This window comes from Platalea leucorodia (assembly GCF_965183815.1).
Source record: "Platalea leucorodia genome assembly, chromosome: 7".
Classification (NCBI taxonomy): Eukaryota; Metazoa; Chordata; class Aves; order Pelecaniformes; family Threskiornithidae; genus Platalea; species Platalea leucorodia.
Window position 1 is genome coordinate 39,232,023 of NC_138829.1, and position 16,862 is coordinate 39,248,884.

The 16,862-nt window shown below is 44.2% G+C and overlaps 1 protein-coding gene across 3 annotated transcripts in view; it reads right to left on the reverse strand.

Moving 5' to 3' along the window:
- Positions 1-16,862, reverse strand: part of ACTN1 (actinin alpha 1) — a 92,099-nt gene that overhangs the window by 22,930 nt on the left and 52,307 nt on the right. For all 3 annotated transcript variants that reach the window (XM_082318561.1, XM_082318560.1, XM_082318559.1), the window contains exons 4-8: positions 11,891-11,977; positions 11,212-11,299; positions 10,207-10,285; positions 3,811-3,892; positions 2,089-2,174 (exon numbers count right to left, since the gene is read on the reverse strand). In XM_082318561.1, the coding sequence (XP_082174687.1) occupies positions 2,089-2,174; positions 3,811-3,892; positions 10,207-10,285; positions 11,212-11,299; positions 11,891-11,977 (422 nt within the window). The remainder of the gene's footprint in view (positions 1-2,088; positions 2,175-3,810; positions 3,893-10,206; positions 10,286-11,211; positions 11,300-11,890; positions 11,978-16,862) is intronic.

A 16,862-nucleotide genomic window follows, 5' to 3' on the forward strand; every position in this document is an offset into this window, starting at 1 on the left:
ACTGAAGTTATGGAAATGGGCAAAGCAGAAGAAAGAGAAATAAAACATAGAGGTGGTTTGGGAAACAGAGGAGAATGACCAGGGAGAAGCAAGGAATAGAGAAGCGTGTGAGTTTGGGAAAGCTCAGGTCCTGGTAGGAATGGGCGTTGTGGCTGGAGCACAAAAGTGCTATGTAACCAGCTCACGGATGATTCAGCCTAGGAAAAGACCACTGACCCAGCGGGGGCTGTGTGTGGAAGGCAGGACAGCAGCTCAAGGGGAACAGGCTGTGATTTCCTGGAGCAGGCTGATTTGATGGTGGTACTTCTGGAGGCACATCGCCGGGCCAGGATGATGCCCACTAGTCACTGAAAGGGTACTGACTCTGTCAGAGCAGACATTCATTCAGCTTTCGAAGCCAGCTTTACCAAATGCTTTCTCCACCACTGGGGTGTGAAACAGGAGGGGAGGAGCAGCTCAAGTCTGTCTGAAAGGACATTTACATCACTTCTCCAGCAAGACTACAGATGGCACATCCAAGCACACTGCTGGATGCACCGGGCTTCCCTGCAGATGCCCTGGGGCGGACGGGGGTCTGGCGCGTTCCTCGGTGGAGAGGAACGGTGGGCAGGGCAGGGAGCGGGGAGGGGGTTGTTAGTGGTAAAGTCTCACCTTCTGCGCCCCTGAGAAGGCGTGGTAGTAACATGAGACATAGGTCATTATGGCCTTCTCATCCGGCCTTAGCGTGCCTATAATATCTGTGCAGAGAAGGAAAAGAGGTTGAAAGGATAAAGTAAGAAGCAGCACATAGAATAAAACAAAACAGTCATGGGTGGCGTGAGAGAGGGGGAGAAAACTTCCCATCATGCATTGCAGGACAGGCCAAACAGATTTCCATGCGGAGAGCTGGGAATTCGGATCAGAAGGTGGCTAGCAGCGTTGGCTTGTGGCTCAAAGCGGCACCCCTCCCTCCCACCCCCCCAGTCCAGGGGGATCCCGAGCTGAGGATCCGGGCTCTGCACCTTCACAGCTGCGGTCTGGGGGCCTGGCCCAAGGATGGAAATAGGCTGTTTGGAGGTTTGAACGCCCGCGCTCAAGGCCTTTCTGTGCGCCGAGGAGCTAGAGATCAGAGCCTTCCTACGCAGTGCACTTCCTACACAATATCTGCTCTGCTGCAACACGCACCGCCTGTTCCTACGGCACTGAAGTACAGGCGGCTGCTTGGTTTTGGCGAGAGATGTTTACAAGGTTTCACCCACAAAATGTTTTCCTTAAGTGACTCCATTACCAACAGGAAAATGGCTAAGCCAGACACAGCAAGGACTCAACTGCCCGATTTCCAGCATGGTGGGTGAGAAAAGAGGAAAAAAAGAAACAAATTAACAAACCCAGGCATTTTAGTCATGATAAGCAGTGCTCTGTTTGCAAAATCACCCCGGATGTACTCGTTAGACATGCTTTGTAAGCCCCAGGTGAACTGGGACTGAATTTGTGGCACAAGTTGAGAAAGCAGCAGATTCAGACCTTGAAGCAAGGGTGTGGGAACCTGCAGCATAGGTAAGGTAAAAGATAAAGCTTTGGGTATTCATTGAACCCTTCATAAAACCACTAAGTCAGCTCTGTTCCTCCATCTTTGAAAAAGAAAAAAAAAAAATTGACTAGGTATCAGCATTGTTTCCAGTGGGGGCAGGCTGCAGTGTCCTGCTGAGCAGAGCATCCATGTGGTGGTCTCCACCTTCGTGAGACCAAGCATCCTAGCTCAGATTTCCCAGGAACAGGGGGTGCAGGTCCTCGGCTGTCAGGGCAGCAGTTCGGAAGGCAAATGGAGAAGGCAGAGCTCCCCACTCCCTCGGATTTGTGTGCACGCCAAGGTGCTGGCATTGTAAGTGCCACTGGAAGTACCACTGACTATAAGGAAATAGGACTCCTGGCTCCCTTCCCCCACGTATTATGTCTGGGGCACCACTTTGAACCAACAGCCAACTCTACCAAGAACATAATAATAAAGATGCCCGTAGCTAGAGAGGAGAGAGAGAAAGAAAAAAAGGTTTGGACATTAGCAACGGCACCAGGTGTGCTCTGTGGAGGGAGCTTGGGATCCTGCGATACCTTCTGGGCTCCTGAGAAGGCGTGGTAGAAGCTAGAAACATAGGTCATGATGGCTTTCTCGTCAGGACGGGCAGTTCCAACAATGTCTGTCAAAAAAAACCTCACGTTAAGAGCATAATCAACTGATGGGAGGAAAGCAAAGGAGAGGGAGAACCACAGCTGTCCAGGAGGTCTGCTGGGGTATATGCTTGTCATAGTAACTCCACAGGGCTTCCCAGCATTCCCCAGAAGATGTGTATCTCTCAGAAGCCAAGATCACCCTCCTGGTTCCCCTCCCTCATGATAAAATTGCTTCCAGGGTCTGGCCAGGCTAATGCAGCCATATGTCAGCATGTCTCGTGTCACAGCACTTCCCCGTCCTGAGAACATTACTGTGAATGGTGGGTTGAATCAATCCAAACTGGCAGCAGGTTGACATGGCTTTCATAGATGTATTATACGGCAATTCCTCCATGCAGTTCTTCAGGAAAGATCCTTTCTCCCTTCCTTTCCATGCCCCCATCCTCCATTTCAACACAATGATGGCTTGAATTTCAAAAGGCCCTTTCATTAGTTTCAGGGGAAACTCAACACCTCCAGAGATCAGAATTAATGGTGTGGAGGAATGCACATTAGCTCCACTCCACGAGGGAGGAGAGTGATCAGGAAAGAGCAATGGGAGCTCCTGCAAGGGGCCCTCTTCATCACTGCTACCTTTGCTGAGATCTGAAGCTAGATCCACTTATTTTTGAGGTGGCTTTATTTCCTACAGAATGGCAGAAAGCACTTGAAATCTACTCCAGAAATCTCATGATTTTTTGTGACCTCAGGATGATGAATGCAGGGAGAGGAAGACTCATCCCTGGGAATGGGAAATACTGCCTAAGAATATGAACATCCTAGTTACCCAAATAGAGGTTCACTGGGTTCAGCTGTCCTATCCCCACCTTTCCCCCTTGTTCCTCTCACTCCCTTATTTAACAAAAGCCTTTAACTTCTTCTCCTGTCCAAACCAAGCCTGAAATAAAGCTTCTACCATTAAAACCAGCTGGCTTCAGGTAAACAGCCAACAACCAGTGAACTATTTCAGGCTGTTGTTTCTACACCAGAGTTACAGTCTTTAAAGTCTATTGCCAAGCTGGTCCTGACAGGGCTCTGAAAAGTAATCCTTGCTGTCCCAGTGGCCTCAGGGAAGCAGTCACAGTCAGTAGCAAAAGCACCTCTGAACAATATGGCTCTCTGCCTTGGTCTCCAGACCCAGTCAGGGAGGGATCTTCATGCCCAACACTTCTGAGTAGTCAAGAAGCAGCAGTTTATAATTCTAATATCATGCCCCCAAAAGGAAGATCGCCAGCAATGTCAGAAAGAGCCCAGAAAAAAAATTCTGGAGCAAAAGGAACGCAGTCCTACACCGTACATTAACTCAGTATTACGCCCGATTCTTGAAAGAGCACACTTCAGTCAGCAGTGGGCATAGCCAGGTGTTACTGATCTCTGCCTAATGTGTCAACTGCAGGTTAAGATCTCCACACCAGACTAAGACGACTGAGGGGCACAGGAGGAAGAGGGAAGCAGAACATGTGATTCATTATTCCATTGTAACTTTTCCCCTATACATTTAGCATGTGGTGATGGAGGGAGCATTCAGAGGTTACTGAATTCTTGTACAATACAAGTCCACCTAGAAGAAGTGGGAAATTTCTTGAGAAAACACACGTTAAAAGCCACTGGGTTCTACTTTACCTTCTGCATCCAGCATCTTGGGAATATCCAGATATTTCTCAGCCACATCAAAAGCTGTGTTTAGATTAGTGAGGGGATCATCCTGGGAAAGAAACAGAGCCAGAGCATCAGCATCAACTTGTAACAAGGTACACAGCATTTCTCTCAAAACAGAGCTATTGTGCTTGCTTTGGTTCAGGTAACTGTGCTGTCAAACTGTCCAGCCAAAATTATGTGTGAATCCTCATGTAGCAGGATGAAATAATTAGCTTCCTTTTGAAAGCAGTGCCTGGAGACTCATGATATGATAATTAACATGTAATCTATGCACTTGCAACAAGAAGGAATAATACATTTTGTCTTGAACCTAGTTGAAAGTAAAATTAGTTTCACATCATGCTGATAGTAAACGGCCATATCTCACATTTACATCCTATGCTTATATTAGGTTTGCAACTTCCATTTTAAAAAACTGCAGAGCAGTATATCTGTTAAAACATCTAAGCAATACTAAAATAGTAACAACATCTGCAACGGGTGCTGTCCTTAGCTAGTGTACAGTTTGTTGAACACCAGTTGAGTGGGAGGAAGAGAAATGTTTTAACAAATCTCTACAAAATAAATATATATAAAAGTACCCATTTTGTCTGAGTACTGCTTTTCCTTCTAGGTGCTGCACAGTACTTGTCATTTCCTTAGTATGCTTCTATTCCTCTATATATAAACCTTCTGCTGTGGCAGGATGCACTTCAGATACAGACATCAATACACAGTAATCAAATCCTAAACAAAGTTAAATGTGACTTATCACATCATGAGTCATATCACAAAGGTAACCAGATTTTAAAGAGCCACACAAGAGAATATGAAACACAGATGTTACTGGAAATGAAAGAACTCTGCAAATTGTTTCCAGCATTCGAACATAATGATCAGCAACAAGACACCTACCAACCTGTACAAGACCCTCATACAAGCCTGATTCCTATATTCCTGTATATCCATGATACTTAGTTATTCTGAAGGATCAATACACTTCATGGATGACAAATGACATTTGCACTATCAGTTTCTACTGTTGAGACAGGTGGCTTCTGCTGGAGGAAGGGTTGTGCATAAACTGCTAGTGTTTAGTCACCGTATTTGCTAAGCGTCTTTCAGGAGAGAGGAAGGATGGGGTGGTACTCTCCATATTGTCATTTGTGCCACTCACACTGAGACCCACCTTAAAAATCAGGAAATAGGGAGTATAATTATTTCACCCTCTTTCTTGAGTGGCATCCATGTTCTGTTTCTTTTCTATTTGAGATCATGTGCCTTTGCTTATTGCATGGACTTGGAAGATTAAGCTGTGCCTGAACTCTAATCAACGGGCAGTTTCCTTTGAACCCACTCAGCATGAAAGATGAAGCTAGGCAGGCTTGGTCAGACAGGGTATGGGCATGCAGAAAAATTCCTTTATGGCACTGGTCATTATGTAGCCCTCGGATTACAGCCTTCATGAAAACCAGTAAAATGAGCTATTCTGAAAAGCAGTTTCCTGCAGCATTTCCCTAGGAAGTAATGCATGTATTAGGTTGACATCCCATATCAGCATCATATTCCTTTGGGTGAGTGTCTCCAGCAGACAGCAATGTTTCACCTACCAAAGTAAATGATGCACAGAGGCCATCAAAACAGACACAACCAGTGATCCATCTTTAGTCCACTGGGACAAGTCAATATTAAGCGAGGAATGTTGCACGGGCACGCTGTGATGAAACCAGTAGCTGTCACGCATAGTAACAGGCCCCCATCTCAGTGTCAAATAGTACTTTATCCCTATATAATACACTTTCAATGGTGACTACATCAGATATATCTACATCTACCTCTTCAGAGTTTAGCAGCAGTGCAGGCAGGGGATTTTTACTATCCTCCAGCCACAAGGAACCACCCTATGCCATGGAATTAGAGGCTGGTAGCATTTCAACTTCAGCCTACTTGTCTGCTGTGCCTGCTGTGGAGAAACCTCTATGAACCCAAAGCGTAACCAAGTAACTCCTTAAGGAGGTGAGACTAGCTGGTATATAACATACCTTGTTCACTACGTGTAGACAGGGCCTTAGCTCCATTTAGGAAAGAAAATTAACAGCCTTTCTTTCACTCAAGTGCAGGAGCATCCAGAAATGCCAAGTGGCAGCTCCCTTACCAGTACTCCCCTAGCCCATGTGCCATTTTCTACTTCTGTAGAAACGTCACCCCTGTGTACCACATTTCAACCTATGCTGACCATGACCACCATGGCATTGCTAATGCCCTGACAGAGTGTTTAGTATTAACACAGACTTTTCCTTAGCACAGACCCATCTGAATGAGCTGCCTGAAGATTTCCCAGCCTCTCCTGGAGGAAAGGGAGGAGGCAAACTCACTGCAGATAGCTTTCCTATCAGTTTGCAACTAACAACACCAGGAGCAATGTTGCCAAGGGTTAAAAAGAAATTTTAAGCTGGAAGTTGGGAGAGGTTTCCTGATGGGAAAACTTGCTGGGCTTGGGCACTCCCAAAGGAAGGGCTGGAATTCTTTAACATGCGGGAAACTGGAGGCTCACCTAGACGAAGCTAGCAGACTTCTACTTCATATGTAAGAAAGATGTCTGATCACACAGTCTCTTGGGGAATGAAGCTAAAGATAGTGCTACTGAAAGCAAGCTACCTAAGTCCAAGACTAGCTCCGAGATGAGCAGAAAACTAAACCCGAGCAAGACGCTGTTACCTGTGGGAAAAGCTTCACCCCTCATGGACAGTGGAGCTGCTCATCAAAAAGGTGATGCTTCTTTGTGCAAGAGACACGGTTTCCCTGGGGGCTCATCCAAGACTACAACAGGGTCTTGAGCCCTACAAAATTCCTCCAAACTCCACCGCTTTCAGTTCCATCCCATCGCACACCAGCTAATATTATTTCAAATCACCTGTTTCAGTTCACTCCCATGAAAAGGGATAAAGTGGTAAAGACTGCCCTGGCAGCTCCAAGCCTTGCAGTGCAGCACTGCAGCACCACGGCTGCAGGCATGCTTTAGGGACCCAAAGCAGAGCAAACAAAAGCCAAGTCACCTGTCCCCTGATTCCTTCCACAGCTGAAACACACACCCCAGAAGAGCACTGACCCAGATGATGTTCTGCAGGTGCCTTGCTTCCCACTCTGCTTACGTGAACATAGAAATGGCAGAGACACAAAGAGGAGCAGTAACGTGCCAGGCTCTAGCTGGGCCAACCGCGAGGAAAGCTAGTTTTACCATGGAGGAATTACGTTGTTTTAACAGTGGCAGACAGCAAACCTGCCCTAAACAGACGCCCACCTGGCACGTTCTCTGCTTTTGCTGACTAAAGACTACCAGGGCTCCTCCTCTTTCACCACAACCCTAACTCATACAGGGAGTCTTCTCTCCTTCTCCAGCTATTTCCAAGTCCTTGCAGCATACAAGGTTGCCATGGCAATTATTGCAGTGTGAAACACACAAAAAAAAATCTTCTATTAACTAGCAATCAGGAAAGGAGATGGAGGGGGAGGAAAATCGAGAGAGAGCAAGCACTTACTATATCTGCCAGAGTTGAAGACACTAGGAAAGAAATCCAGTTGGTACAACTCATGTTTTCAGGAATATCTGTAATAAATGCATCCAATACAGCAGTATTGTTTCGATATGGATTGCGGTATAGGAGGGGCTGTCTGAGCCATCAGTCAACCATTGTACTTGATAAAAAGGTCTTAGATGCGTTTCACAGTTGAGCTACAGTCAGGGGTAAAAGGACAAAGGGAAAGCCCATCTTCTGCATATCCCTCACATGCAGACCATGAGCTGAATCTCAATATCTTACCTACAGTTAGCTGAACAATAGCAGACAGACCTGCACTGAATAGAAACCATTTAACCAAATAAGCAGCTGTGGTGTCGGGGAATCACTGACACCAAGCTGGGTGGACTTACACCTTTTATTTTGGGGCCTGGACTATGCAAGCAACTTCAGCTAGGCAGTGCACATAGGCAGCAGAAAAGAATTGTGCTTGCTCCACTAATAGAGCTAGACTAGGAAAAATAGCTAGGAACATAAACTCAATACAAAACTGTGCTAACAAAAGAAGTTGCTAACTTTTGGGAAGAAAACATGCGGCTACCTTTTGCTAGCATACACTGCCCATACAGGGTCTGTAGCATAGACACAGCCTCTGTGAAGGAGCAAAGAACACTAAAACGACGCAAGAATGCTGCCCAAACAGGAGGTACAATGCAGACCTCTTGGCAGCTTGGACTGACGTTCACCTCTCTCTCTTATATGTGTGTGTGCGTGTACACGCTGAAACACACACAACATTGCTGAAGGCACACACCAGTGAGATGCCATTAATTACTCCCTAGAGTTGGAAGAGACCTGGAGGTGGACCTCTAATCTACTATCCACTGTGATGGCTGCTTCTCAGCAGCCTTTCTCATGTCTTTCTCTGCAAGATAAGTCCCCTGCAGAGCCAGGGATGATTCAAAACGTTGGGGTTGGTTGACTGGTTTGTTTGCTTGTTTTTCAGGGAAGGGAGAGAGGGGAAGTAGGCTCCAAGGAGAAGGGCAAGGATGAGTTGAACTGAGCCAAACGGAGGAGAAAGAAGTGATAAAGGAGGAAACAAGTGACAGAAATAGTCCAGGCAAATACTGTGTCTAGGAAGGTGCCATGTTTATACATTCTACAAATGGGTTTCAAAGATCTAGCATAAAAAAGGCAACTTCCCTTCAGCACACATCAATTACCAGAGCTAAAGGCTAGGCTCTAAGCTAAGTTCTTCCCAGCTATTTGCTCAAGATTTCAGCTGTGGTAGAGTTCTCAAACATGCATTTAATCTCATGCCTTTAGAGTAATTGAGGCCCAACAACAGTAAAAATGATACAGAAAGAGTCAGAAGACTGCAGAAGGGCAGAGGGAACCTGATGAAGGATGGGATCAAAGGCAAGTAGAGAACAAAAGATGCTGGTTCCCTTTAACCTTACTCCAAGGAGGGCAAATCCCTTCCCATCTACATTCATTTTGGCTAGGACAATCACCCCCTCTTTCACCTTAAAAAGCCTGCAGGCAGTATGACCAGATAACTTTCTTTCCCTCACTCTTGTTCTGCTTGGGTTTGGCTTAGGGCTTTGTTCATAATGGAGAGCGCTGTAGCATTTACCGAGCTGGGTTTGTCAGACGCACACTGCTTAGCAGCTTTTATTTTCCCAAGATCAGGCACTGAAAATGTAGCTCTAATAATTCCTTTTTTTATTGCTGCTGTTTATGTAAACAGGTACAGTCTCTCCCCACTGTTTATTCATCATGTGCTGACTCCAGACACTAAAACTGATCAGACAATATAATTGACTGCTCTGCAAGACAGTAAAGATCTAAAAGGTTACTGAAAAGCAGATCAGGCATTGTACAATTCATTACCTCAAGGATGCAGCTAATTTGATTAACTCATTTACATATTGTCTATTTGCACAGGGATCCGAGAGCCCAGGTCTGTTAGTGATGGGCTTCTATGTTTTTTTCCCTAGCTAACATCGAGCACATACGCACTTTATAACACCCAGCCCGTGAGACCAGATGGTCAAATGTTTTGTGTATTAGCCCCAGTAACAACACATGAATTATGCTCTTGGTGACATTTCACTCCACATGTGCACAGATCTCAGCAGACTGCAGAAATGCCAGTAGGATGAGAACCCAGTTTGGTCTTCCATTGCCCTGCTGGGTCAAAACACTGCTGGCAGCACAAACCAGTGAACGCTTGCTCTCACCATCCACTTAGGAGTCTTGCCTCCAAGGCACACAGGAAGCAAACTTTGGAGCAGCTAGATATCAGGTTATCCGTGGCAATTTTTAAAGTAAAATTCAGTGTTATGGCAAATGCTTTTCTGGCACCTGATACCTACATGCTAGGAAAAGCCCAGCATTGGAGATGGCTCAGGGCTAAGCTGGAAGCATGTGACAAGCGTCCAGTGAGGGGACATGGACCCCTCAATGAGCTTTTGCACTTGAACCCCAGGTAACCGGTTTCTATCCAACTCTCCACAGAAATGTTAAGTCTGATTTGACTCGCTAGTCTGTGACATTAGCAGAGAACTAGTCTCACATTTGGTGTTAATGAATTTGCCAGCTTTTGCTCATCAGCTGGGACTGGCGCACATGCATCTCATGTAAGGCAGTCTGAAAGCAGGGAAAGTCAAGCAGGAAGCTCATTAAGTTCACACTTCACTAAGAAGCCTGAATGTACTGATTCATCCCTCCTTCCTTCCCCCCAATCCTGCAACTGCCAGCTTGTGCTGAAGTTCTCCAATTATGTTTATCAAGCTAATTCTTCTCCCTCTTTACTTCCAAGGAGCCAAGTATCTGGTCTGACAAACAAATTGAGCTGTACCTTTCGTAGCTTCCCGTAGTCGATGAGCTCTGGACGGTGTCTATGAATTAAAGCGCAGAAACCAAGGCCATCCTTCCAACTACAAAAGAGACAGAAAAGAGCACAATGAACAGTGCTCAGCCAGGGAGAGACACAGTGATGGGTATGAACATGAGGGAAGGCACCAAGACAGCAGGACAGCTAATTCTGGTTTAGTTTCTAGCTAACAGTGCTTCTGCAAGTGCTGGGAGGGAGGCACATCTTGTACCTCATGAGACTGCAATAAAGATTCCTTTCAATCCCTATGAAAATCCACTGTGATTAGGATTTGCCCTTTGCATTGCCACCTCCTTTTTGCTGAACTCTCTGTGCATGTTCTGTGGAGCATGCAAGGACAGGTGTAGAGCTCAAGGTTGAAAAAAGGTGTAGAAACAAGCCCTAAAGGAGGAACAAGTGCATGCCCTAGGGAAAAGGCAGATGTTCATAGCTAGCTCCACTATAGTACTGGCTAGTGTGGATGGCACTTAAGCTCTCAAAAAAGTGCTTTACATTTATATGGTCCATACAGCTCTCCAAGACGGGCTCGAAAAAAGCACTATTATGCAGAATCTTCACCAGAACATCTGCCAATTTGGAAATACAAAGAGCAGAGCAAGAAAACCTCTCATCCCTTCCCAGCTCTGCCACACTACCAAGTTTCTGGTACAGTCCTTATTTCATGGCTCCTAAAGTGTTCTGAGTTTTCACAGAGCAAAAACTGTCTTGCTTAGCCCGTGGCACATATGCTGCTCTCAGAAGACCTAATGCTCTGAAGAACTTCATGAAAGCAGCATTTGTAACCTGAACGAGCAACTGGGATGTAGGTACTTGGATCCTCTTTTAACCTCTGCCTTTAATTTCCTAGGTGTCTCTCTGGACTACACTGTTACATTGCCTTGGGAGGTCTGTCAGTAGCATTGTTGAATATACCAAGAGACATAGGAACCTAACACAGACTGTAAAACTAAGTTCTTGCCTGTAACTCACCTGATATGGAAGTTCTGGATGTTTACATTTTTGTAGGGGGCTGTCTTCCTCTGACACCATAACAAAAGTCCTTCTTTAGCAGATGTCTCTAGAGAAAGAAAGAAAGCACACCAATTAACTTATTTTCTTGGAAAGCAGGAGCCTCGGGAGCATACGCTAGAAAAACATGACAAACTCCTCTTTGGTAGAGACTGCACTGAATTGTGCTTTATTTAATTTCACTTGCCAGAAAATTCCTTGTTTGGAAGAGTCTACTGGGATAGTTTTGTTACTATTATTTTCTTAATGAGGTTCTGTAATAAGGAGATAGCTTTTTGGGATTAGAGAGGAGAGTTTTGTAGCACTTGTATGAGATGGGTCCATTTTCAGTGCTAGTCCCTGAATCAGGCTGCAAGAAATGCAATAGATTCCAACATCAAAGTTGGCTTTCAGGCTTAGCCATCCTTTTGAGCTGCTGTTAAAATCTCTTACAAGAAGAGGATGTGAAAAACCCTTTTCAGTATACCTGAACCTAGCCAGAAATGTCAGTGAGATGACAGGGCAGCTTGGGAAGGGCAGCTCCTTAGGATCTTCCAGTGACTCACCTCAGAGCACATTTCTGGCCCTTTTAAGTGGCAAAGCCATTTAGTTACCCCAGTTGTTCATTGTTGAACAGTGGCTGGTAAGAACTAAGATTTACCTTCAACTGAGATATCCTGAATGGCAAAACGAAGGATGATGGTCCAGATCATTCCAAGAGTCATTTTAACATTGCCATCCACGATTTCTACGGAAAAAAAAAAAAAGGTAGAAAGAAGAAATAGAAGGCATCAAGTTGCAAGTGCAAATCCTAGTAAAACAGGAGCATTGGGGAGCATTCCCTTTTGCAGATGGCAGAACTGGAATTCCAGCTGAAAACTGTTCTTCCCCGCCTCCCCAGATGCTCTGCTGGTACAGCAAAGTCTTGTCCGGTAGTACCCAGTAATCAGACTGGTTCTCTTGCAGTATAATACTGAGTGTAAAACAGACACCAATGATCCCAAAGACCAGGAATAAGGACGAATTTAGATTAGTGTAACTCCCCACAGGGGCCTAAAAATGCCTTGTTCAGGTTTAATTCCTATCGTTTAGAAGCCGTATAAGCTAAACTAGGAAAAAGAAAAGCCTTCCTCTCTTACTCTGATATGTCTATTCCAGGTCACCTACATAACCACCCCAGCGTAATTATACCAGAAGAACTGGTGAGAATTCGCAGTGCAGATGAGATCTGACAGCTGGTTTTGTCGTGTGAACAAGATACCACCAAGAAAACCAAGAAACATTAACATTTTAATTTCAAACAAGCCTAAATACGCTAGACTGCCTGTATAGGACTTCTTTCAGTCATGTAATTGCCAAAAGGCACAACAGAGCATTCCTCAAAGTACCTGCATCCTGCTTGAAGAGGAAGCAGACTCCTGCTGACCAGCCTGAGCAGGCCATAACATAAACTAAGATGTTAAGCAGATTGTGCTTTATTGCTCATTGGACTCCGCAATATAAATCAGCAAGGGTCAACAACTCAGAGGTTTTAGAAAGTGACTGCTTGTGTGTGTGAGGTATGATCTGTTTAGGATTGGGGATCAAGGTTCCTGGGGGGATGCTGGCTCAGAAAGGGGCTTCCACCATGTATAAATTAATGCCAAACAGTCGAAACGGTGAGCAGCTGGGTCTCAAGTGCTGATCCTCAGCATCTACAAAAATTCCACACTGACTATATATACACATTATAAAATTTACAGCCTTCGCTTTTTTGGATAGTGAAACTAGCTGCGCTGCCTTCTCCTACTCATTCTCTGGCAGGTTCCTGTACGGCAGAAGGATCTTTCACAAACAACTGACAAGTTACAAGAGTATTTTCAGTAAGAAATGGGTTAGAATTAACCTACTGTTTGGAGGTAGAATAATTCAAGTCCTAGCAAGGCTGCCAACAAACCATTTTTGCACTAGTGTAGACACCTCTGTGTCTCTGCTTCCATAAAGCTGCCCAGCAGGAACATATCATGCTCTGGGGCAAGTAGAAATTTGCAGTATAGGCAACTGCCACCTGTCTGGATCCTGTCACAAAATTAATGATATTTGAAATTTTCCTTTTAAGCCATTAAAAAAAGTTTTTCCTCTTATGAAAAATTTTCAAAATGTGAACCTCAGTGTATTCAAAACCAGCAGACGAGCAGCACGCACCCCAAACACATTGTTTCAGAAACCATGTCCATCTGGTCCGAATTCGTGAAAGCTTGCAATTTAGCGATACATGTGGTACAACTTCCAGTGTAAATTAGAAGGATAACCTCTGCTGTGCTTTGACAGACATCTGCATTAGGGATTTACAGATCTAAAAGACAGAAAACAAGACACACCACCTTGTTCTACTGCAGTAAACCCCTGTGTCCACTCCTTTCTGCACTTAAGAGTACACACAGATATCTTGGTGGGGCACCAGTTTGCCCAGAATTAAATAGCCAAAAACTTTTCACTGCAGTACAAAAGAACTACAGTTATTGTTACTGGCATGAAAAAAACATGTTTGCTTGTTGACAGTTTTCCCACAAACGAACTTTTTACAGGTATTTTGGGGTCAGGGGGGTGTCCGCTAGGCTGGCGTAAGAAAATGTCATTTGATGGCAAGTATATTCAGTTCTGTACTTTTTGCATTCTCCACCCCTCCAATAAAGCACCACAATCAACTTAAAGGCAAATCCTTACTATTGTTGCAAAAACCTGAGATACTACAGCTAAAATTTAAAATTGTTTTGTTCATGTGATAGATACTTGTGGGGACTTTCAAAAAGCAAAAAAACCCAATGCTTGTAAAAACCACAGCAGCTGGCAGGAGGACCCAAGGGTATATTTAAGATCTGAAACTAAATTGAGCTCTTTATTTTAATGGACTAGATTAAAATCTGATGGCAATACTTTATTGTTGAAAATGCTTTATGAACACTAATAAATCAATCAGTGAGCTGAAACAGGTAATTAATATTACTGTTCCATGGATTTTAATTAGAAATAAAGGTCAAGATACTTACATAAAACCAGATGGCGTTAAGTTGCTAATGTGGCATTAGAATTCAGGACTATGCTCTGGTCACGTTCTCAAATTCCAGTTTTATAAAGTTAGCTGGTGGAGTTAAGGTGGAAAGCATTTCTTCTCCCCCAGCCCTCTTCATTGCATTACTCATTTAAAAAGGAAGATGCATGCTCCCTGCTCCCATGCTTGATTCTTCCTTAGCAGTGCACCAAAGCAAAGCTGCTCTGGATGAAGCCCAGAATATTTCCACCACTTCACCTCTACACATCATTTTTACTTTTTCTTGGCACAGAGAAAACCCACCACCTACCAAGCAGATACTGATACCAGTGAGATTAGTGAGTGATCCATCCCAGGATGAAGGTTTAACCAACCACACCATCCCCAGTCCTTTTCTTCTTCTTTTTTTTTTTTTTTTTCTTTTAAATAGAGTTGACAAAGCTGCTGTTATTTGTTAGAAGTGGACAAGCATTTTTCATTTCTAGAGCTAAAAAATTTCTCCTGGTAACCTGGTTACAAAGTCAGCCAGCCTGATCAGAAAGGCCGTATGCTCTTTGGCCCTCACTCACTTGTTTTTCCACCCCTGCAGTCCCCGATACCAACCTCCTTTTCCTTTAGGATCCCTTCAGCGCACTTCAGCTGCTGCTAGTTTCTTTCTAATATAGTAGAATATGGCCAAGAAACAAAAGTGAAAAACATGGTTGCAAAACAGGTTTGCATGAAGCCTTCTGCTTCCTAGTGATGAAGAGAAAGAAACTCCACAGGAATTGTTAAGAAGTTGAATGTAACACTACAAAGCTAGAACAATCTAATGCTTAATTAAAAGACACAGGGTTTGTTCCCTGCTGATATAAGTAAGGCTCAGTAACGTGAGAGCAGTTCACATATTAAAAGGCTAATAATCAGACAGTATCTTCTGCCTGACCATGCTTTCCAAGCGCTCTTCCTAGGCAGGACCTCTGCAAACATTGTCTGCACCTCCTCCACCACCAGCAGCTGCTGTCTGAACAGCAGCAGCAAGTACATGTTATTAATGTGATTTACATTCAACTTGGGGGTGGATCAGTTGCTGGCTAAAGCTGATGAAGCATCTGCATCCACTGGAAGCAAATTTTTTGCACCAGTGAATATGCTTCCACCCAGCTCCCATTATTGTACCAAATACCACGAACAAAATATGCAAAAGCCACAGTACTCTCATCCATTTGTTTGACAGCCAGTTAAGGGCCTGACAAATATTCAGTCCTTAGGAGCAAGACTGGCTGGCTACACAGATGTGGCTTTTAAAATGCCACCACCTTTTTTAAATGCATGAACTCATTTTGAAAAATGCAAAAATGATTAAGCTTACTTTTCTACTCTGGCCTGGGTAGTTAGAAGCAGAATCAATGCTATTGAAACTGTTATCCACCCCTAGCTACTTCTGAGTTGCCCATGGGAGCAGAGTCTCTGGTTACTCCACGGAGGGAAGGAGTTGCAGGGGATGAACAACTGGCAGGACAGTGTTATGATCTGGGAACTGGAGACATAGAGCAACAATGGTGACATAAAATAAAGGCTGCTCTGCATTTTGTTTATCCTAACAAAAGCCAAATAAAGCAGGATGAGCATCCATGCCCCTGTCTTCAGAAAGCATGTTGCTAATGATGGTCTAGCCAGATTTAGGACAGATGGCTGGCATTGATGATGAGGGTGTACATCTCGGCTCCCTAATTCTGAGTGGGCAGGAGATAGGGACAAATATAATGCTATGTTTCACTCACTGACATGGAGAGACCTTATTTTCCCCCTCTTCCCACTGTCAAATGTATGCTTGCTCTGTCTGGTGCTTCAGTAGATGTTTTGCTCAGATGGGACTTCTGCAATTGTTGAAATCTCTAAGCTTTATTTCTCCTTTCACTTGTGCAGGTGAGAATAGGGATCAGTTCATTCAAAGTTATTTTTAGGCTGAACTGAGCCACATCTGTCTAAGAAAGCAGCAACTTTCTATGCAGATTAGAGGTACAAATAAAACAGTCTTAGGGTCACATACTTGACCTATTCAATCTGTTAAATCCCAGGAGCATTCAACACCAGTATGGAATCTATTACAGCAAAAGAAGGCTCCTGAGGTGTCAGATGACGGAGAGATTTAAAAGCAGATGAAAAACCATTTGGAAGCAGCACCAGGCTAGAGCCTTCCTTGATCCAGATTTACACAGATCTGCTATATGCCACAACTGCTTTGATCCTATGGACTCTGGCTAAACAAAGATGTTTAGAATCATCTTGAATTGTTAAAAGTCAAGGATGGTTGTAAAAAGCAGCTCTTAACCCTCATTGCTTATTCTGTTTGCTTAGTTCACCCTCCATTTAATGTGGACATGGAATATGTGTGTAGGAAGTCCTCTTCCACTGGTTCTTGTTCACTGGGACACGTCTGCAGAGCTTGGCTCGTAAACAGCAGAGAGGGATCTTTATTTGACGAAATGCGAGAAAAATGCCATGAAAACATTTTGCTGACTTTAACTCTGATTAAACACAAGGTTTCATGAGGCTTAAACCAACCTGAGAGTCTCCTTGGGATTCTTTCTGACACTTATTTTTTAACAAAAAAAAACAA